The sequence below is a fragment of the Podarcis vaucheri genome (genome assembly GCF_965113315.1).
Source record: "Podarcis vaucheri genome assembly, chromosome: 2".
Taxonomy (NCBI): Eukaryota; Metazoa; Chordata; class Lepidosauria; order Squamata; family Lacertidae; genus Podarcis; species Podarcis vaucheri.
In genome coordinates this window covers 67,798,690-67,821,127 of record NC_138760.1, presented here as the reverse complement: position 1 = coordinate 67,821,127, position 22,438 = coordinate 67,798,690, and the positions used below count along the sequence as shown (strand labels likewise).

The 22,438-nt window shown below is 47.6% G+C and overlaps 1 protein-coding gene and 1 long non-coding RNA gene across 2 annotated transcripts in view; one reads left to right on the top strand and one right to left on the bottom strand.

Annotated features, from left to right (window-relative positions):
- The first annotated feature begins 444 nt into the window (after positions 1–444).
- LOC309526008 overlaps positions 445–22,438 on the top strand; it is a 154,139-nt gene continuing 132,145 nt past the window's right edge. Inside the window, exon 1 of the long non-coding RNA XR_014216610.1 lies at positions 445–558. This is a non-coding gene — a long non-coding RNA (uncharacterized lncRNA). The remainder of the gene's footprint in view (positions 559–22,438) is intronic.
- The window catches only part of NDST1 (N-deacetylase and N-sulfotransferase 1), a 28,631-nt gene continuing 23,702 nt past the window's right edge, over positions 17,510–22,438 (bottom strand). Inside the window, exon 14 of the mRNA XM_082211764.1 lies at positions 17,510–22,221. Coding sequence (XP_082067890.1) covers positions 22,102–22,221 — 120 coding nt within the window. The 3' untranslated portion in view covers positions 17,510–22,101. The remainder of the gene's footprint in view (positions 22,222–22,438) is intronic.

Sequence of the window (22,438 nt, the reverse complement as noted above, 5' to 3'; positions counted from 1 at the left end):
TCTGAGTTATGATTCGCAGCTTGGACGTTTAGACAGCCAGTCACATTGGGAGTGGCCCAGGCCTTCAGAAATGTATATAAGCAGTTGCTTTGCCCCTGTTGTCGAGTTCTGTTAATTCAATAAAGGTTCTTGCTGTTATCATTGTTTCTTGCCTTGTGGGAACCCACCTACACTTCAGTTCAGACCTTCAGTGCCTTGCATGTACAGCCTCCTAGGTCCAGCCCATTCTGTGGGCAAACATGGATGCTCAGATATCAAACCCTTGGATAAAACTTCTACACTTTTCAAACTCTTCTTGCAACCTGCAGGCTGCCTACGAGGTCCAAGGACGGTCTCTGCTTGATTCTGTTCCTGGGCCCCAGCTTTGACTGCTTCTCTCTTTCTGGTAATCCCAGCCTCAGGTATAATTCATGTCTTCCTCTTTCTCCTTGCCAGTGCCTCTCGTGCGCTTGGTTTCTTGAGGTTTCCATGTGCTTTTCATTTAAAACGAAGGTGGGGAAAGCTGTGACTATCCACAACTCCCTTTATCCATGCTGGCTGGGGCTGATGGGAGCTGGAGTCCAGCAACGCCCTCAGGATTGCGAGGCCTCTCCACTTACCTCCTTGCCTTTGGACCAGTCCAGTTCTGAGTGTAATATTGGGACAGGTTAAAAAGAAGCAGCAAGCAGATCCTCCAGTTTGCTTTGTTCTGCAGGGGCAGGAGGGGAAAAAAGGGAGGGCTGCACAAACTTTTCCCAGACCTGGAAAGGAAATGGCAATTTGACAGTGCCCTTTGTGGGGGCCGCTGGGAGAAGAAGGGCAGATCTGTGTTCTGTTTGCCTGCCTGCCGTGGAGTACTAACAGAAGGGCCTTGTACTGTGCACAGGATGGGACAGGAGGGAAGGAGGCATACTGGCCCTCGTGCAGTCAAAGAAACCGCTATTCTCTGGCCGAGGATGCCACAGGGAAGGGGCGTGCGGAAAAACAAACACTGGGCTGAGAGCAGCTTTTCATCGTCAGCAAGAGGGGCTTTCTTTGGAAGGCTGGCTACATAAACATTGTGACTGGAGGGAGCAGCTTCTGCTGGGAGAAGGAACTGGAGCAAGGCGGCATTAATTAATCCGGAATAATAGGACCTGACCCTGCGTCCGAGCCAAGCACAGGACCGCGGAGAGGCGTTGGGAGGCGAGGCTTGCTCCCTTCCCCCAGACTTTGAAATGTACCAGTGTTATTCTCGGCATCAGTCCCAGTTCCAGCCGACTCCCTTCAAAAACCACTGTGGGTCAGGACTCCCACTTGGGGCCACGTCTGGAATCTGTCTGCAAAGCTTGTCGGAGCTTTGGTTTCCCCACTGCACTCTGGACATCCCAGGCCTTGGCTTGGATTAAAATCACTTTGCAGGCTCCGCCACTAGCACATTCCCAGACCCAAGAACGACAGATCTGGTCTTCCTCTGGGCTCCTGTCAGGGACTTGGGGCCTGATCTCCTAAGGTTCTCATGCTCAGACCAAGCCCTGGGTTGAGTTCAGTGCTCGAGAGATGAAGGCAGGAATCCTGTATGCACTTAGCAGGAAGCTAAGTCCCATTGAACTTGATGGGACTTACGTCAATGTGGGCTTGCACAGGAAACAGAGCTTCATATTAGGGTTTAGTGATGATCTGGTAATACATAAAGTAACAGTACCTGTATGTCACACAGAGAAGGGCTGTAGCTCTGTGGCACAGCCTCTGGTGGGGGGGTCCCTGGTCCTCTGGCATCTCCAGGTACCCCATCTGAACCCCTGGAGAACTGCTGCCAATCAGTGTGGACAATGTTGGGCTAGATCAACCAATGGTCTGTCTCAGTATGAGGCAGCTTGCTGTGTTGCTAGGAACCCTTTCCTTAATTTATATAAGGGGAACATAATTGCTTTCTTCTGGAGACTGCTAAATTAAACTAACTGCAATCTAGACAGGTTAAAAACAAGGAATTTAAAAATGAAGCATACAGTTTAACTCCCCCTGGTGGTTTGAAGCTACATATCTTTTCCCTTTTAGAGTTTTCTTCTTATAAAAAAGTATTTAAAGTACCTTAACATCTTCCTGAGTTTTCCACTGAGGCTGCTGTCAGGTATGAAATCGTGAAGTAGCTGACAGGATCCCAACAGCCATTATGAGTCAAGGAGGAGGTTAAAATGCAAAGTGGAGCAAGAATGAAAGGAATAGGACATCACAGCTGCCATCTTTACTCTGTGTGCTGGGCTGGCCCAGGACATTTTGCGGCCTGAGGGAGAACAGCAAATAGCCCCAACACTGGCTCCAAGACAGCGAGCCCCACATTCAGTGCCTCTCCTTGTCTCTGGTAATAAAAATACAGTAATAATAAATTAAGTAACAACACTGCCTTTTCATGACACCCCAAATCAGCCACCTGAGGCTGCTGCTTCACTCTGCCTAATGGTAGGGCTGGCCGTGTGTGTGTGTGTGTGTGTGTGTATGTGTGTGTGTGTAAAAGAGGGAGAAACGCACACACTGGGGGCAAGGCATACTCTTCCTTGTGCAATGAAAGCACATGTGAGAGGGGTGTGAGGCCATGCTGGATAACTCTGTCCCCACGTGCATGTGTGTGTGTACACACACACACACACACACACACACACACACACACACACCAGACATCTGTTTGGTGTCTTGTGAAGGAGACTTACATATGCACATAGGGTTTCTGAGGAAAAATTCAGATTGGCCAACAATTCATGTGGAGACCTAGGAGCATATATCAGTATGCTCTTTAGACTACTTCCCTAGGCACCAAATGTGTGGCAGGGGGCCAGAGCCAATATAATCCCCTCACGTTTGCTTTCATTAATCCAAAAGAGACCCTGTGCCTTAGGGATGAGGAATCCCCATGGGCACCAATGGGGGACTGCCCCCCTAAAGAGCCATGCAGCAAAGGGGCAAGAACAAAATCCCCTTTCCAAACATGGGTGGTGGGGAGTAGAACCACAAGCTTCCCCTCCCTCCCAGGTGCCGCCTTCCTAGGTAAAATCCAGCTCCCTGTGCCTGTAATTGAACAGACATCTAGTTTGGCCTTGAGCAAGAAACAAGGGAAACATCATTGACAGCTGCTTCCAGAATTGACAAAGATGATTAAAATAGACCTTGCAGTGCCCACTTCATTCTGTGTGTCAGGAGGTCCATTCTCACGCCTTCAGATAACAAAGGCCTTTTTACACCAAGGCATCACGCAGATGAGGTTCTATCACATGGCTTTTCTGCATGGATATCAACAAGCCTCTCAGGAAATGGATCCTAATACTCTAGCTAACGAGTTCATCCAGAGATCACCAACGTATTCAGTGCAGAAGAATTCTATCACTGAAGTAAAGTGCTTTCTAGTGGTTTGTTTCTGCCTCATCCTGCTTGAAAATATGCTCCATTTTATATGAGTGGCCCAAACCTTCTACCTTGTTTGTTCATCCCACCAAGTGCCTGGTAACCACGGCTTTGGAAAGCAGACTTGTGTCCTAAAAGAAGCAAGAGTTGCTGTGTTTTGAGTGATGGACTCCCAGGGTAACATGCCTAAAATTCCCATATTCGGTTCCTGTTCAGACAAGTTGGGGGCTTCACCTTGCTGGTTCTTTTCCCTGTTGAATCTTGATGTGCCTGCTCCTCCGTGGATATAAGCTTCTTAACCAGAGATTGGCCTGGCCAATTAATAGTGCTGGAAAAGCTGTGTAACTGGTGCAGAAGAAGAGTCTGGCAGATAGGGAGGGGTCACAGCTGGGCGGTACTAGGAAGCATCCTGCACTTTGCCTTCTCCAGCAACAAGCCGGAAGGCTGTCTCTCCTCCGCACTTGTTCCAGCAACCCCTGGCCCTTGGCCAGCTGGGTTTTGCCTAGCCTGAAAATTTGCAACAGAGGCAGAAATTAAGAAAATGTATTTGGCAGACGGCTGGGGCACCTGCCATGCCCCATTGACAAATAAAGGCATGGCAGGCTGTCTGTCTGTGAGCACCACTTCCAACCCCAAAGGGTGCAGACCCTGCCTTGGTCTTTTTAGCCATCATCACTGGGATTCTAGGTTTCTGGGCTTCCTCTCTCAAAGGGCTCCTAGCAGCTATTCTGACTTTAACTTTAGACACCTCCCTCGCCTCTCCTGTATTTCAAGGAACCGGGACCTTGCTGGTCTCCCTTGCAATTTCTACATTGTGAGGCCAGCCACGCCAAACAGTCTGCCTTGCTCATGTTCATCAACCACCGGTAAATTTACCATGCTCTCCTATACATGATTAAAGGTAAAGGGACCCCTGACCATTAGGTCCAGTCGTGACCAACTCTGGGGTTGCGGCGCTCATCTTGCTTTATTGGCCGAGGGAGCTGGCGTACAGCTTCTGGGTCATGTGGCCAGCATGACTAAGCCACTTCTGGTGAACCAGAGCAGCCCACGGAAACGGCGTTTATCTTCCCGCCAGAGCGGTACCTATTTATCTACTTGCACTTTGACGTACTTTCGAACTGCTAGGTTGGCAGGAGCAGGGACCGAGCAACGGGAGCTCACCCCGTCGCAGGGATTCGAACCGCCGACCTGATCAGCAAGTCCTAGGCTCTGTGGTTTAACCCACAGCACCACCTGCATCCCTATACATGATTACTCAGAGGTAAATCCCACTGTGATCCATGCAACCTGCTTCAAAGTAAGCGTGCATTGGAATGGTGCATTAGCTGGGCCTTCTGGGGATATTAAACTCTCCTCTTTCACATACAGCAGGATATGAAAACTTCAGTTCCACCCTGATCCCCTCCTCTCCGCCCCCCTTCAGACACCGCATTTGGAGCTCTAACTAAACTGCACGTCATTTTTCACTTCGACAGGTTAAAATAAACCTCTTCTGGTTCCCAGTCTGGTATTCATTAGGCTTATTCTTAATTTCCTCAAGCATTTTCCATCGGCCCGAGTCTGGTGGGGGTGAGGTGGAAAAGACCAGCTTCTATCTTTTCATCTGAAGGGGACCCTGTCTGAAGACAACACGGCAACATTCCACAGCCCCTGGATTCAGTTTACACTTCAGTGGCCTGCAGGCCACATCACAAGGGAATCGGTGCAAGCCCTGGCGCCTGATGGAAAACCCAGCAGCCAGTCAGTATAGGGAGGCAGACATAACTTCCCCTTACACCAATTCTATGGCAAAATCCATCGGAGGATCCACCCAGCAACTCTAAATCCCTAGAGCGGCTTTGTCAACCTAGCGCCCAACAACTCAAATCCAGGCTGTGCTGGCTGGCTAGGCCAGGGCTAATAGGAGTTGTAGTCCAAAACACCAGGTTGGCAAAGCCTGCTCAGCTGAGCTGGTTTACCACCAAATATGCAAGCAATGGAGTTGCAGCCAAGGGCCATGATACATTTGCAAACACGTGTTTTATCTCATTCGCCAAGGTCTTAGGCATGCATACACCTTTAAAAAATAAAACAAAAGCATAATGTGTCAGTTTTGACCCTAAGCCAGATGGTCAAAATGGGAATCTCAGTGCCAATTTATCCAAGACAGAGGTTCTCAAACTGTGGTCCATGGACTTTCTGGTTGTAGACAAGCTCCATTCAGGTTGTCTATGAAAAGGCTGTGGAACAGTTTAGAGCAGTGGTTCCCAACTGGTGGTCCGCAGACCCAAGGGGGTCTGCATAACCTACCCAGGGGGTCCATGGCATAGAAAACTACCATAGAGATATCAAAGGTAGGGGGTCCATGGCCTGGCTTTTGAAAAAAATGGGGGACCAAAGTACTTAGCTAATTGGGAACAGTTGGTTTGGAATATCTGCACTTGGACCTGTGCTTTAAATTCCTGGGTTTTGCCATAATTTATGTCTTTTTTGTGATATTAATCTCCTGGTGTTTTTCTTTTTCTTTGCAGTTCTATTAATGTATTATGAACTTGCTCCTGCAATCCTGATGGATGGATGAAAAGTGGTCCATAAATAGAAGAAACAATAAACAAACAGATAAACTTGAATTATTATTTTTCAGATAACAGCGATCAAGACCATTTCAGTCAGAGGAGATCAAACAGAGTAAGAAGCTCTGGCCTGGGGCCTCAGATTTTCATAATACATCACTATTTTTGATGAAGATACCGGTATAAAAGGGGAAATGTTGTTTTCTTTATCCTCATCTTTAACCCAGAAGCACATCCATGATATTAGAAAAGCAAGGTTTTATTAAGTGGTCCACCAACCGCTGCGCCTCCCCCCGCCCCACAATTTTCAAGTGGGGGAGTTTGAGAGATGCTCAATTCTCTTTGCAATAGCCATTCACTACCTTAAGAGCTCCTTCCCTCAAAGCATTTGCTTTTATTCCATTTGAAATGCACCTCTGTGACCCTGCCATTGTCACAAAATGGGGGGCAGTGGCGTAGCGTGGGAGGTGCAGGGGGGGCTGGCCGCACCGGGTGCAACATCTGGGGGTTAGGGTTAGGGGGCGCAAATCCACGGGTTAGGGGGCGCAAATTACTTGCCTTGCCCTGGGTGCTGACAACCCACGCTACGCCACTGATGGGGGGAAATAGCACATGCCACTATTAGGAACAAGTCCACCAGTCATTCTCTCCAAAGCATGTTAAGAAAACAGATGCTAATTTCCCCAGGCTTCCATAGGATCCATTATGAACTGTATGGGGGGGTTGGGGGGTTGCGTGATTTACACACTTATGACCATGCTGGCAGCATTCTTTTCCAAACAGAAACTTGTCGCAGGATCTCAGACATCTGCCACTAAAAAGGAGACTGCTCCTTCCACTGTTAATTGGAGATATTGCTAATCTCCAGCCATCTACTATCGGCTCCTGCCACAGCAGGGGGAGATTAAAGGAGTCAGGACTAATTTATATAAGGAGGTATGCACAACTTATCCCTGCAATTAAATCAGTACGGGAGGAGAGCCTGGTGGGCCTTCGTCCAGGTGCTCAGGGATCCACTCAGGAATGTCCTTTAACTGGTCGCGCATAAGGTCAATGGCAGATGTCAACTAGTTCCAAAAACAGTATCGTAAATGCAGTAAAAAAAAAATGTAAGAAAAATAGGGTTGAACCATCCGAAGGTTTGAATGAAGCTCTTGTATCTGTAGCCAGCACAGTATTTGCACTCCTGATATAAACAGGTTTTGAGAGCCATCTCTGGGAATTATAGTACTGTAAGGAATCACAGCACAGGACTGGCAATAGCCTCAAACTTTGTTTCTCATCACTGGGAGAGGAGGTGTTTGAGCGGGTGAAGCCATGACAGTCTAAGGCAGGGATAGGGATAGGGAAATGGTGCAAGTAGATAAATAGGTGGCGGGAAGGTAAACGGCATTTCCATGCGCTCTGGCTTCCATCATCATGTTCTGTTGCACCAGAAGCAGTTTAGTCATGTTGGGCCCATGACCCAGAAAGTTGTCTGTGGACAAACGCTGGCTCCCTCGGCCTGAAAGCAAGATGAGCACCGCAACCCAATAGTCGCCTTTGACTGGACTTAACCATCCAGGGGTCCTTTACCTTTTACCTCTCCAGATGTTATTGGATTTCAAATCCATCAGCCCCAGCCCAGTTTGCCCCAAATTATTGGATTACCCCCATATCGAATAAACCCAAATTTACAGGGAGAAAGCATCAGGATTGGTGTTGTTTGAGAGTAACATCATGTGTACCAAGCAAATTAAATGGGAACTGCAAATACATAGCAAAGTGCTGGGTTGTTTTGTAATCTCTCACACTTTATTCTTCCTTGCAGAAAATGGAGAAGTTATGGACTGTACTTTGTTGTTTCAAATCAAACTTTAAAGGTGCCTTGCATGAAAATCCATGGATGTAGCTGCCTCCAATTTGGCAGGCTGCATCTGCAATTGGCTCCTGCATCTAACAAATGCCATCCACTTTTGTGAAGAGGAAAAGTTATAGTCATTTTTCGATTCCCAATTAGAGTAAATGGAGTTGGGGCGGGGAGAGAATCGTTTTTACCAGATCTCATTTGGTCCTGAATATTGAGATGATTTGGAAAGACACAGAATACTGCAAAATAGAGTCCTGCTTCCCAAAGCTACAAATAGAAGTTGAATCTTGTGACTAGTGCACACGTCTAGGATTGAGGAAACCTTGATTATCTCTCTTTCACAATACAGTGGTACCTCGGTTTATGAACTTAATCCGTTCCAGAAGTCTGTTCTTAAACCAAAACCGTTCTTAAACCGAGGTGCGCTTTCCCTAAAGAGGTCTCTCGCCACCAGTGCCCTTCCACCGTTTGGCTTCCGTTCTTAGACCGAGGTAAAGTTCACAAACCAGGACACTACTTCTGGTTTTGTGGAGTTCGTAAACAGAATAGTTTGTAAACAGAGCTGTTCTTAAACTGAGGTACCACTGTATGATTTCAGAAGATATTATCTACCACTCACATGGCTAGGAGATGTCCAATTTGGTTTCCACCCGCCTCTGAAACCTATAGGCTTCAGAGGAGCAGAAAAGGTTGGGCTACAAAGCCAGGAGTCCTGCTTCTCCTTTTTCTACTGTTACCACTAGTAGGGAAATGTACCTAGGCTCTGATCCAGGGACAGAGATATGTTGTTCCAGCCAGCAATGGCAGTGAGTGTGCCGTGGCTGGAGATGGGAGAGGGAGGCAGAAGGCAGAGGTTTGAAGGCCATGGGCGACCTGTAATTAAATACTCTGTAGAGCACTTAAGAGAATGATTGATTGCATATAAAGTGCTGCGTTTAGTGCGGTTAAATTTAAAATGTGTTTACTAGGATGCCAGACTGCCTTGGGAAGGCAAAGTCTAATCTGGGCCTTAAGCAATTTAGAGCCCTCCATGCACAAACTAGGAAACGCCTCACCTGAAGCTCTTTAAACCCTGTGCCCTTTTTGGAAGGACAGGTCTAACTTCAGAAATATTAGAGGGGGCTGTGTCTGGGAGCAAAACACAGTCTTCCCTATAGAAAGTGCAAAATATGCAGCCCATGGGGGCTTTTGGGGGGTGGTTCTTCTTTGCATCCCTTCCACTACTGATTTCTTAATGGCACAATTAAGTGGTCAATGCTCTCTTTTTATTCTGGGCAGCCACTCCACACAGCAAGGGCGACAGGAAGGTGCTGCTGGGTGACAAGCAACTCTTAGACAACAAAGCAAGAGCCACTGAGAATGTTGGCAGCCAGAAATGCACTGCTGGAATCTGAAGTTCATGCACACAGCAGCTCTTCACATTGGCAGAGGCGTGGCAATTTCATCTTCCTCCTCCATGAAATTAACCATCGCAGCATTAATGCAAATATCTCCTTTCCATAGCTCTGTTGTTTAGAGCATGGTGCTGTTAATGCCAAGGTTGCAGGTTCAATCCTTGCATGGGACAGCTGCAAATTACCGCATTGCAAGGTTTGGACTAGATGATCCTCAGGATCCCTTCCATAAAATCTGCAATTCTATGATTTGGGTACTAGATGTAGCAGAATGGAGGGACTTGCAGGACGACTGTGCAGAAGGAAAGAAATGCAGTGCAGACAAACTCTGAAGGATTATGCCTAGCCAAACCAGGTATGAGAAAAAGGCTAGTCCTTGACCTTATCGAAAGGTAGTTTTCATTGTATCAGAATTCTGACATGCTCCTGAAAATAACAGTCTGCCTTCCGCTCACTAACCTTCAGCCTTCATGCTAAGCTACTGCAGTGGAAGGTGGAGCTATGAGCTGTTTGAAAAGCTCACCACAAATAGACTTTCTGACCTTCTTTTTACTAGCTTGGCACTATGAGCAGCATATTCAGAGGGAAAACAGAACACACTGCATACAGGTTTTGGGTGGCGAATGTCTTCAGTGTTCTCAAGGAGGTGTCTACAGAACCCATAGTGTCCCCCGACTCCAAGCCATTGCCACCCTCAGTTCTTTGGTCTATTTTCCCAGCCTCAGACCAGGCACTGAGGAAGCCGCTGGTGCTCTGAAAATGCTTTGGGGCTTGTGGGTTGTGTTGTTTCCCTGCTGGAATGCTGTCTCAAAGAGGTCAGATGACAAGAAGCCAAATACATTTCCCAGACCCTGTGAGGGGGATGTGGTTTCAGCTAATGTGTTTTGGGGCTTTCTGGCCTTGCTTGTTGTGTAATGTTCCTGCTTCCTCTAATAAACTCGCAGAGTTTTGTCAACAAGACAGCAGTACAAATGAGCAATTTGGCTACCTCATTCCCCTCTCTCTGGTCTTCTTTGCTGCACCAGGGTTTGTTTCTTTCTTTCCCAAGAAGCGGTTTCAAAAGCTGGTGTTCATTTACAGAATACATGTGGGACCTGCAACAAAATATTGTAGCATGGAGCCTTCTGTTCAGAATACCTCATTCCAGGGTCCTCTAGAGGTTGTGGGTCCTCAGAAATGGCCAGGAGTCATGGGAGCCCTGTCTAACAATTTCTGGAGCACCCAACATTGGCTCTCCCTGTCCTAGTCCATTCCCCTCTTCCTTGTTTTCATTTTCTGTTCCCCTGCCCCGCCCACCAGCAATAAGTCAGCATTCTGTGCGTACTGAGCATGCCAAGTCCTTATGAAGCTATTTTTGTGGGTTTTTTTCTCCCCCTTAAAAAATAAAAATGGGTACTTCTGCAAACCTTGCCCCCACCCCGTGAACTAAGTACGCTGATATCTTCCAACTTGTATATAGGTGAAGCTCTTTAGCAAGACGGATCCCTACGTTTGCTGCTAGTATACAGCAGCTTTTCCCAACCTGAAGCTCTCCAGAATTTTTGGAGTAAAACTCTCAATATCCCTGACTATTGCCTATGCTGGATGAAGCTGATGGAAGGTTGAATCCAGAATGGCACCTGTTTGTGTTGACTTTCCCCCTGCTTCTATCACAGTGCTTAATTCCAAAAAAGACTTGCACCGAGCAAGAACTTTCATTTCATACCCCTAATTCCAAGGGCTGTGTAGAAAGCATGCACTCTTTCTTATTTTTATAGGGTTGAGCTGTGACAAGGAGAAAAATACTGAAAGTATTATTTCAAGCCAACACCTTTTCAAGGAGAGTGAGGGGACAATAGCATTCTTGCCAGGATGAGGGTGAAGAGAAGACATCCAGAGGTACTTTGTCCAAGCAAGTAACGTGTTGTACGTGGGACTCAGCTGCAATTACAACACACTAATGCTAAGTCTGGCTTCCTGGTTGAGACGGGATAAATTGAAGAACCCTGCGGTTGACACACTGATGTCAGCCAAGAGGATCGCACACCCACCCCAGACCCCAAATGCTGCTATTTAGGCCACGTGCGTCATAGTCGGAGGAGCAGCCTGCAGCAGAATAGCTCGAGAGGCCCCATGCAGATGAGCCAAGACGTGCACTGTGGAAATAGCATAGCCCCTTTTGTCTCTGCCGGGATACAACATTCCACTGTGCTCAGGCAATGAGACCTTTGCACTGCGGTGAACTGTGTGCTTCATTTCCCTGTCTGTCCTAGCCCTTACCCACCCACTCTGCTTCCCTCTCAAAGCACAGAGACCGGCAGGGAGAAAGGATTAAAAACCACCACAAGGTCTGGGCACAGTGTGCCCTTCCAGGGGCCCAGTAACTGTCTTTACAGTGGCAGTCACTACAATCAAATGCTGACAGTATGCAAAGCCCATTGATCCCAAGGGGGTAGTCAGAAAATGCTTAGCATCCTGTTTCTGTGTACAGTGGTACCTCGGGTTACAGATGCTTCAGGTTACAGACTCCAGAAATAGTATTTTGGGTTAAGAACTTTGCTTCAGGATGAGAACAGAAATCGTGCTCCGGTGGTGCAGCAGCAGCAGGAGACCCCATTAGCTAAAGTGGTGCTTCAGGTTAAGAACAGTTTCAGGTTAAGTACGGACCTCCGGAACGAATTAAATACTTAACCTGAGGTACCACTGTATGCCCGTTCCTTATTCACCAGAACAAGTAGAAACCAAGCCCAGGCTCCAGTCAGCATGATTACGTTATGCTATTTAGAAATTGCTCTCTACTGGTTTCTCCTGGTTCTACTGAAAGTGGAATAGATTTTTAATTTTGGATTGAATTTTGTAGTTTAGGATATCTCAAAGACTATGGAACTCAGCAGCTTGTGATCCATGTTTAAAAAAATAGCACAAAAATCATTTTTGACTGACTGACAGAACCAATCTCTTTATGCAGTGGAGAATGCATGAATTACCCTTTATTGCTGGGCAGTTTGCAATAATTCTTCTGTTTTGCGTCAGGGTGAATTCACCAAAATTCACCTGGAGTTGTTTTATTTGAGCCAGAGCTCATGCTTTCAAAAGGCATGAACTGGGATATATATTGCTTAGTACTATGCCTTATGTGGGGAGGGGAAACTCTCAACTCCTATTCTACAACAAGAAGAAGAAGAAGAAGAAGAAGAAGAAGAAGAAGAAGAAGAAGAAGAAGAAGAAGAAGAAGAAGAGTAGTTTGGATTTGATATCCCGCCTTTCACTCCCCTTCAGGAGTCTCAAAGCGGCTAACAATCTCCTTTCCCTTCCTCCCCCACAACAAACACTCTGTGAGGTGAGTGGGGCTGAGAGACTTCAAAGAAGTGTGACTGGCCCAAGGTCACCCAGCAGCTGCATGTGGAGGAGCGGAGACACGAACCCGGTTACCCAGATTACGTGACTACCGCTCTTAACCACTACACCACACTGGCTCTTGGATATATTAGACCATAAGAACCAGTTGGCCCCACCCAAGCTAAAAAGCATAATTTTCTAGCTAGCTATGTGACCTTTCAAGACATCTCAAGGGCTTTATGTGTGGATGTTTGACCAAGGATCTGTTTTGTAAGTCAGTGCTCTCCTTTCCCATTAGAGAAATTATTTCGCTGCAGCTTGCTAACTATGGGCAATAATCATGATGATAAAGCCCATGTGCCTGGGACCCCAAGGGTTCAGCCTCTATTGCATGTGGAAATCCTTTATTTATTCCATGGGGAAGTCTCCCCCGATGGAGCTCTAACAGCATGTCGAGATTGTCATCTGCTCACCTCTGCATTATCAGCCAGCCCCTGCTCTCTCTCCTAGCTCCAGATTTTTATTCAAACCGAGAATGGTAATGATCTACCCAGCGAATAGCAGAGCATGGACACCCATCTCAGCCAGTAGTACATTTTAAATTGGGCAACACATGCTAAACACTGTTGCCCATTTCCCCGCCAGCAGTGGGTTAATTTACAAGCAAAATTAAGCTGCAATACCTCTTGTTTTTAAAAAAGAATTTGTATACTGGAGTTGTGTACAAGATGCCTCCATTGTACACTCACTGCTTTGACACAACCTTCATGCTGAGACGTCCTCAAGAAAGGATGGGGTGGTCAGTTGAGTGATATACTGGTTGAATGGGAAAGATGCATCTGTCTTTTCAATTCATCCCTGCCCAAGGCACCCGTTAGCTATTCAGGAGCATAACATCCATTCTAAAGTTTTGAAAAGGAAACAATCTCCCACATATGCTATTCTTTCTTGAAGTATGGTGACTTGATGGTACCCTGGAGTCTAGCCCTTATAGCAGCAATAACTAGGAGGCCATTCATCCTTTAAGTAGTAATTACCAGCCCCAAAAGCCCACAAAGCAAGGACTTCCTTCCTCTGAGCAGGAAAGCTTCAGCGCCTGTTGTGGAATTCTTTGCTTACCGCACTGTGTGACTCCATGGGGAAATGTTATCAGTTTTGGAGGCACTCATTGCTTCTGTAAACACGAGAGACTCCTTCCCCGCCCCACCTCAGTTTCATAGGAAGCCCTTAATTCTCAAGGACTAGATCAGTGTTTCCCAACCTTTTTTGGGCAAAGGCACACTTGTTTCATGAAAAAAATCTCGAGGCACACCACCATTACAGCCCCGTGACGTCAGCCCGCAGCGTCACGCCGGGAGGGACATGAATTGCTAGCAAATTACATAATCACCTCCTTGAGGGCTGGCTCATCTTCTCCGAAGGCAGAACCCCATTAATTAACAGCACAGACTCACACCATAGCCAAGACGAGGGGGGAAAACCTCAGTCATGCACAGTCATGCACATGTGGGGGCTAAATGAGGACGAAGACCGGGCAGAGAGCAGGGTTCAAATCACCCCACCTGGCCAGGACAATCCCTGGGTGCTCCCTTGGGCCACTCGCCTGACCCACCTCGCAGGGCTGTTGTTGCGAGGATAACACGGGGAGAACCACGCGCGCCCCCGGGAGCTCCTTGGAGGAGAAAGCGGGCGATGAATGCAATGCACGAAATATATGAGAGGCGACCAGGTTTTGCAGGTGAGGGGCCCCCCGCCAGCCTCCGCTTCCAACACCCGGCGCAACGACGCTGAGGTTTCCCCCCGGGCTCGGCTCGGGGAGCAGCGCTGCTCCCCCCCGGCTCCCCTTCGCCCTCCCGGCTCTCTCTGCCGCCCACTGGGGACCCCCCTCACCTGCCAAGTCCGGAGCGCCGGTGGAAGTTGCATGCATGCATGCAGGGCGCCGCGTTGCCATTGCATTGCACTGCACTCCATGCAACGCCTGCACGCATGCATTGCCTTGCATGCCCGCCAAGGGGTCTCCCCGCGGTCCGATGCGTTCCCTCCGGCGCGGATGCAGCATTGCAAAAATAAAAAACCCCCGACACAGCCCTACCTGGGGGGCAGCCTCCGCCTACGCCGCTCCGCGGGGATCCCCGGGCTCCATCCTGCCGCCCGATCTCCGCGGGGGCGCAGGCAGGCTGCACGGGGTCTGCGCGGAAGAGCCCCTGCCCGCCCGGCCGCCGCCGCCGCGCTCATTCCATGGCCGGGAGAAGAGCGCTTCAAACAAAACACCCGGCCCGCAAGGCCACGCTGGGAAACGTAGTTTGCACACCCCGCGCGGGCGCGGAGCCCAAGGGTGAGGGGACTACGGATCCCGGCAGCCCCCGCACCGGGGACGGAGGGGGAGAGGCCGGGTGCAGGGATGGAGGGACGGGTGGGCGAGCGAGCGAGTGGCAGCCGCCAAGCCTTGGCCGAGAGCCAGGAAGGGCCTCCCCGGAGGAGGAGGAGGAGGGAGGCGCAGAGCGGGAGGGAGGGAACCCCAGGGGTCATCTAGTGACGGCGCCCCAATCGAAAATTTGACTTAAAAAAAAAACTTTCAATTTTTTTAATTTTTCCCGCGGCACACCAGGCAACATCTCGTGGCACACTAGTGTGCCGCAGAACAGTGGTTGGGAAACACTGGACTAGATGCTCAATGAGCAAACAGAGAGGTATTGTCCCCTGGAGGAACAGCAGCCATCGTCCAGAGGCGGCAGAGAGTTCTGCGGAGGACAAAGAAAGTATGTTCCACTGGATACAGCATGTAAGGCACAACACTGCAATAGCAATGGACCTCCAAACCACCCTTGGGGATGTCCCTCACTGACATTGCTCCACAAGCTTGAGTGTTTTTGCCTGGGTGGTATGTGTTTTTGAACTCTGATAATGCCACTGGCTTGTCTGAAGAAGAGAGGCTCTGTGTGAGTGAGTGTGTGTGTTTAGAAAGTAGCCTACTGGACAAAGGTTGAAATTCACATCCATTGCTCCGCCCACCTCTGCCTCTGCCCACCACCAGCAGCATGTGGCCCTTGGAAGGTTGTCCACAAGAGGACACAGCCCTTTGGCTTACAACTTCCCCACCCCTGGCAACAGGGTGCCCTTAATTCCTTTGCATCTGTAGATGCTTCTGTGCTGGATCAGGTAACACAGATCAGGTAGCAATATCCTTCTTACTTCCACCACCTCTTGTTAGCAGAACTATGGCATGGGGGCAGTTCTGCACAATGGGAATTGCATGGTGCTTATGTGCGTTCATGAAGGTGTCCCCACAAGATGGCAGCATCAGCTCAGAACTAAATGCAGCCGAAATGTAAAACATACAGTACAGTGGTACCTTGGTTCTTAATCCATTCCAGAAGTCTGTTCCAAAACCAAGGCACGCTTTCCCATAGAGAGTAATGCAAGATGGATTAATCCATTCCAGACTTTTAAAAACAACCCCTAAAACAGCAATTTAACACGAATTTTACTATCTAACAAGACCATTGATCCATAAAATGAAAGCAATAAATAATCTACTGCAGTCACACAGTCTGTCAATCAGTAGCTGAACTGGGTTCCACAGTGTCACAAAAACAAAACACAAGAGCCACAAAAACGCAAAATGAATAGTAAAAACAGACAGACCTCAGCGTAACACTCAAAACGGAGCACATTCGGCTTCCGAAAAAAGTTCGCAACCCGGAACACTTACTTCTGGGTTTGCAGTGTTTGGGTTCCAAGTTGTTTGAGTACCGAGGCGTTTGAGAACCAAGGTACCACTGTACAAGGGAGTTGCTCCTGCACAACCAGTCACATGAATTGCTGGTTGAAATGCAAATGTGTGGAATGTAATAGTGAGGGAGCGTGTGTGCAGTGCTGTCTCTTGTTGGGGAAACTTCCACCAGACTATTATAATCACCAGCGCGTTACAAAGGTGCAGTTAACATTGCTGCAAGTATGTAGAGAACTACTTTGCACAAACTGATGGCAACACAGCTGCACCCTTGCAGTCATATTTCAGCCAGCATCTATCATGAATCCACGGCAAGCATAACTTGTCTACAGGCTTTATTTTACCTGCCACCTGGGTCCCAGTTTCAAAGCTGAGACTGCCACCTTCTGGCAGAATGCATCCATTAACAGCTCACAAAACCTCAGCTATTCTAATGATTCGTTTTAAAAAATCCCACAAAAAAACCTTCATAATCCATTGGAAGGTAATCCAATGATCACATACTGAAAACCTTGATCGGTGTTCAAATTCTCAGCTGAAAACTAAAGATTAAAGGGTTGGAATGAAACTTTTTAAAAAGTGATTTTAAACATCTGATAATGATATGTTAATCAGAATTCCCATGAAAGTATGTCAGAACTGGGAAGAGTGTGTGTGTGTGTGTGTGTGTGTGTGTGTGTGTGGTATTACGCTCAACAAACCAGGTCCAATGAATGAACTAGACTGTTCCTCTAGAGCAGCTTTTCCCAAGCTAGTGCCTTCCAGAAGTTTTGGATCACAACTCCCATTATTCACAGCCAGCATGGACAATTGTTAGGGATGATGGTTCATGTAGTCCAAAATATTTGGAAGGCACCAGGTTGGGGGAAGCTGCGGTACTGCGTTGTACTATCTCTCTGATTTGCAGCATGCTGTGTAGCCTGCACATCACTGAAAAGGATTTGATGCTATTTTAGAATGCCTCTGTGGTAATAATAAAAAAATTCCTTCCAGTAGCACCTTAAAGACCAACTAAGTTAGTTCTTGGTATGAGCTTTCGTGTGCATGCACACTTCTTCAGATACTGTGATAATACTTTCTGCAGTTTTGCAGTGCCATTAGCCAGGACTTTGCTCAAGTTCCTGTTTGTGAACACACAAAGTTACTTTCAGAACAGAAGCTGAGAGTCCTAGTCCTTGTAAAAACCAAAAACCAAAACCAAAACATTGATTTGCTGAGCCTTTAAAAAATACAGTTATGTTCCCCATTTCCATTTCACAAAAGCAGAGAGAGAAGACACACACGAAGAGACCCCACACAAATGATCTAAAAACAGACAACCCCATTTTATTAGCAGTTAGTTCAACAGGACCTTACATTAGTGACACAGTTTTCTGAACCCAAAATGAGTTCAAGTACAGATTAAAAATAAGGGAGAAAGACTCTTAAATGTATTCCCTCCCCTTTCCTCCCTTCCCACCAAGAAAATACCCCCTTCCCATGGGAAGCCATACAGAATCTCATGCAAAACATAAAAATCTTCAGAGCACTCGTCCTTTTATAAAGAACAAACCAAACAAACCCAGTAACAAAACAATTGTCCTCCTTAAAAACCCAGATATTGACAAGATGCCTGACACTTGCTCCGCCTTATGAATGTTGCTGACCAGTGGAAAGGGAGATTTCTCCTCACACTGTACAGGCTAAACCACACCAGCTTTGGGGAGCAGGACAAATTAATACTTTTGAACAATGATCATGTATAAAGGTTTTCATCTTTTTTTTGCATTTACCGCTTTGGCCATGTGATGCCTGAACCTGACACAACGGCTACCTTCAGGAGCTAAATTCAAAATGCATTTGTAAAAAAAAAACACAAAAGAAAACTTCTGCATCATTTTGCTGCTTTTTGTGTGCACAATGCTCACAAAATTCACAATGAGGACAAACTTTTGGGCTGCAGCTACCATTGCCTCTGCAGATTACCTGTTAAAGCAATTTCCTGAAGATCTAGCGAGGGCCACCATACGAATCCTCCATACAGATAAATGAGGCCATGCTTTTCATGTTACTTAGCATCTAAACCTGTGGCTTGACCTTTCTGGACGTTAGAGCGATGGGCAGAGGTCAAGAACCGGACAGTAGATTTCACAGCCTCTTGGGTTTCAGCTGTAAAGAATATTCCCCCTATAAAGGGAAGGGTACTATTTTGCAGAAACTTTTACACTAAAACAGGTTGGTTTGTTTTTGCCTTTAACAGGGTTGATTTTAAACAAGCATCAAAGCTGCAGCAAGGTCAATACACTATGTGGAAACTATGAGAGAAAGAAAGGCCCAGGATGCTATCTTGTCATAAAGCAAATCTCCCAGAGGAGGGGTGAGCAAAAGGTAGATCAGGATGCAAGGGCAGATCTCTGGGCAACTTGCAGTGAGGGTTTCCGACTTCTAACAAAGTAATAGTAACAACTTTTATGTCTCTGTCTCTCTCTGTGTGTGTGTTTACTGAAAAGGCTGAGAGATCAGTTATGGTAATGGAAAAACTCCTGGGCTGAGCATGTACTCACCCCTTTTAACCAATTCTAAAAGCCCCACTGATCCACTTTGCAAATATTCAGTGCATGTTGTGGAAAAACCAACCAAGTAGTCATACCTTGGTTTTCAAACAGCTTAGTTCATGAGCAACTTGGAACTTGAATGCCGCAAACCCGGAAGTAGGTGCTCCGGTTTGCGAGCTTTGCCTTAGAAGCTGAACATCCGGCGTGGCTTCTGGTTGGCTGCAGGACACTCCTGGAACCAATCGGAAGCCGCACCTTGGTTTCCGAACGTTTTGCAAATCGAAGGGACTCCCGGAACGCATTCTGCTTGAAAACCAAGGTACGACTGTAGACCCCAGCAACTGCCCACCCCTGTCCACGGCCACATTTTTGCAGCCAAGCCTCCCTTGCTTCTGCTGCTTTATAGATTTGTCCTTTTTCAATCTGAGTAGCAATTAAATTTGTACAGGATAGCAGTTTCTGGCCCTGTGCCTTAGGCTGCAAACACTGGGAAAGGCTACGACAGCATTCTGTGTGTCTTGTCACTTTCATTCACTCCGACATCTGCCCAAAATTAACTCACCGGGGCCTTGAATTGCAGCAGCAGCAGCAGGAGCAGTTGTCCCACATGCAGATTACTTTACTCGTTTGGTTGTTAAAAAGTACCGTTCCCGTGACCGGCCTACTTCCCCAGTTCAACTGCACTCCTAAGCTTATTTATGGCTTCTTACCTGTAGTGCTCACAAAGCACACCACCACTAGATTTAATTGAGCAGGAAAGATGGCCCTGAGCTTCAGGTTTTAAGCCTGCTGCCAGTAGTGGGCAAAGGGGGGGGGGCGATGCTTATAAAGGTTACTTGTCCAAATACTAACTCCTGTTGCCAGATCTATTGCTAACATGAAGGCTCCCCTTTAAAAAGACAAAGTGCCCAATAGCTAGAAATCCACAGATTAAGGGGAGGGGGTTTTTTTTGGTCAAATTCCAGGTTTCAAAACCCTTCAACATAGGACACATGCAGGTGACACAGGGCTAGACTAGACAGGACTATAGCATATGCTATTTGAATGCAGGTCTGCTCCTACCATGCAAGAAATAGTTGAGGAAGAGGGGCGTGTGCATTTTAAAAGAGCAGAGCGCCCTTTCCCAGCCACGGTTCACTACCTTTCAGTCCCTCTCACTGAAAGCACCTTTCTCCCAGGTAAGCACACTTTTGATATTGGGGCTCAGCCGAGGAGACAAAAACCTGCAGCAGGCGGGGTTCTGCGCTCCTTGTTCATGTGCCCCTTTTGCAAGAACTCTCTTATCCTCTCCCTTTTCTCTATGTGATCAGTATTTAGAACGCAGAGGTGTCTTGCTTTGGCTCCATCGCTCGTGGCATAACCTGGCAGAGGTCGCAACCTTCACGTGGCACAGCCCATATTGCTACAAACAGAAAGTGCTCTCTTGCTTATATCCTAGCACATGGCTTCACGGAAGAAGGAGCTTCCTTGAACAGGGAGGTGGGGGAAAGAAACAGGCAGATCCAAGAGGGCCACTTCTGAAAGTATGAAGCCTTCGTACTGACTACTCTGCTCTTCCTATTTGAAAGGGGGGTAGGGGTTCCTGGGAAGGAAGGGTGTCTCTTCAATGTCAGTGTAGTTTGGGTCCATTGTCAAAAGTTCCGTAGTGTAGAAGGCCACATGAGAAACGATTTAATCAGGAAGAAGAAGAGGCATCATCTCAACATGAGTAACCCTCCACTGTCACCATCTCCAATTCCATTTTTTCTTCTCGAGCAGTTGCATATTCCTTACTGGTTACAGTTGTTTAAATAAAGACACTGAATAAAAAGGTAGAGCTGAAAGGCATCTGCTGTTTCTCGACTCATCCGCTAGACGGGGCTCAGGCACAGTGTCAGGGGGAAGAATAGGCCCTGTGTGACTGGGAGTCACTAGGCGGGCCGTGTGCAGGATGGAGAAGCACCTGGCTGGGGAAACCAGTGAAAGGGAAGCTGAGGGAAATGATGGCGCAGCAACCTTCCCTACCCCAGTACCCTCCAAACTCCAGTTGGGACTCCCATCAACCCTGGCCACTGAGCTGGGGCAGCAATAGAAAACATGGACATCAGGCTGTTCAGCCAAAGCCATGGCCTTTCTCTGCAGTGACAAACGGGACAAAATAATAATAATAATAAAGAACCTAATCTGGAATGCAAACTCCGGCATCCATAGTTCTGGCTGGGAAAGGAAAGTTACTAAAATACTGTTTTATCTTAGTGCTCAAGCGGTTCAAAGTTCTTAAGTAACCTTTTTTTGGCAGCTGCCAGTCCAAGGCTGTCGTGTACGTCCCAGGCCTCCTTTTCATGATCTGGGAGGGGGGGCCATGTGCGCGAAGAGCAGCTAGGATACTGAATGGCGTCAGTCTTTTAACCACAGGAACCACCACTCACACAAAAACTTTGTGGCTGCAGGCAGGGGTGCAGGATGAGGGCGTGTTAAGATAACCCTCTGGAGTGATTTCGCTTGGTCAGATGTGTGCGTCTTCCCCATCCTTATCCCCCTCCCATCCCCTGTGCACACCCTTCTCAAAAATCCCCAAATAAGAAGACCAGAGAGAGGGGAGTGGGAAATCCATCTTGTATAACCTAAGTATTGCCAGCACCGTAGTCTTTTTCAAAGTCACCATGTATATATATAAAAAAACCACCTCTTTCAGCTAAGAACTCTACTGAGTAACACCATCCCAATCCGGTCTGGGCTTTATCCCAAATTGCATAAAGTAGGTCCATGCCTGCAGCAGGGGCACTCCCCGATCCAGCTCCAAGGTAGTACTGCCCTCGCGGTCCCTTCTCCAAACTTCCATGGGGGCGGGAGCTGCTACTAAGCAAAGCCCCCTGCCTGCCTGCCGGCCAGTCCTTCCTTTCTTCCTTCTCCATCATCTGTTGAGAAGGAGCTGGCTTGCTGTAATACTATTTCAGGTGATGGGACTCAGATGCGGAGAAAGAGCAGGTGCTTGAGCAGATCCTCTTCGCCAGGAAGTGGCATTACAGACTACAGGGGGCAACCTCAACACTAGCGGTAAAGCACAGCACTCCTGGGGAAGATGGAAGAGGTCGCTGTGGAGCTGGTTTCGGCCAAGGTGTGTAGCGAAGTCATTCAACTCAGGTGGTTGGTCTCAGGTTGGTCTTCTTCCAAGCTACAGCATTTAACTGAATGGGCCTGCTATTTCCCCCCGCTGCCCCATTTCCCCCAGATGATCTTGAATGAATATTGCTCAAAATGCTTCTTTCCTGGTTGTGTATATCATCCCACACCATTATCACATCCTTTTGGCTCGGCATACAGGTTCCGAGATCCTCCGCACGGACTCATTCTACTATTGCTCAATACAGGAGATAAGAAGTGGCTATCTTGTGTTCTGGAGTTCCTCCCTCAGCCACGTCGGCAGAGTCTGGCCCATTTTGTACAGTAGCTTGGATAGCTCTATGTTGTGGTCCCTGTAATAGTCCCTCAGGAACGCTCTCGACTGCAAGAGGAGGAAAGCAAAGAATAATGACTAAGGTGCCACTGTGTAAAAACTGTGTTAATATGCAACGGACGTGCTCCTTCAGAGGGGACAGCTGAGAAGCAGCCTGCTCAAGTGGCTCCCATCAAATATATAAACCCCTTGAAAGAGGGGTGCAGTTTCCGGGCTTGACTGGGCCACACAACAGAAGCTGCCTCTCTACTGCCAGCATATGGCA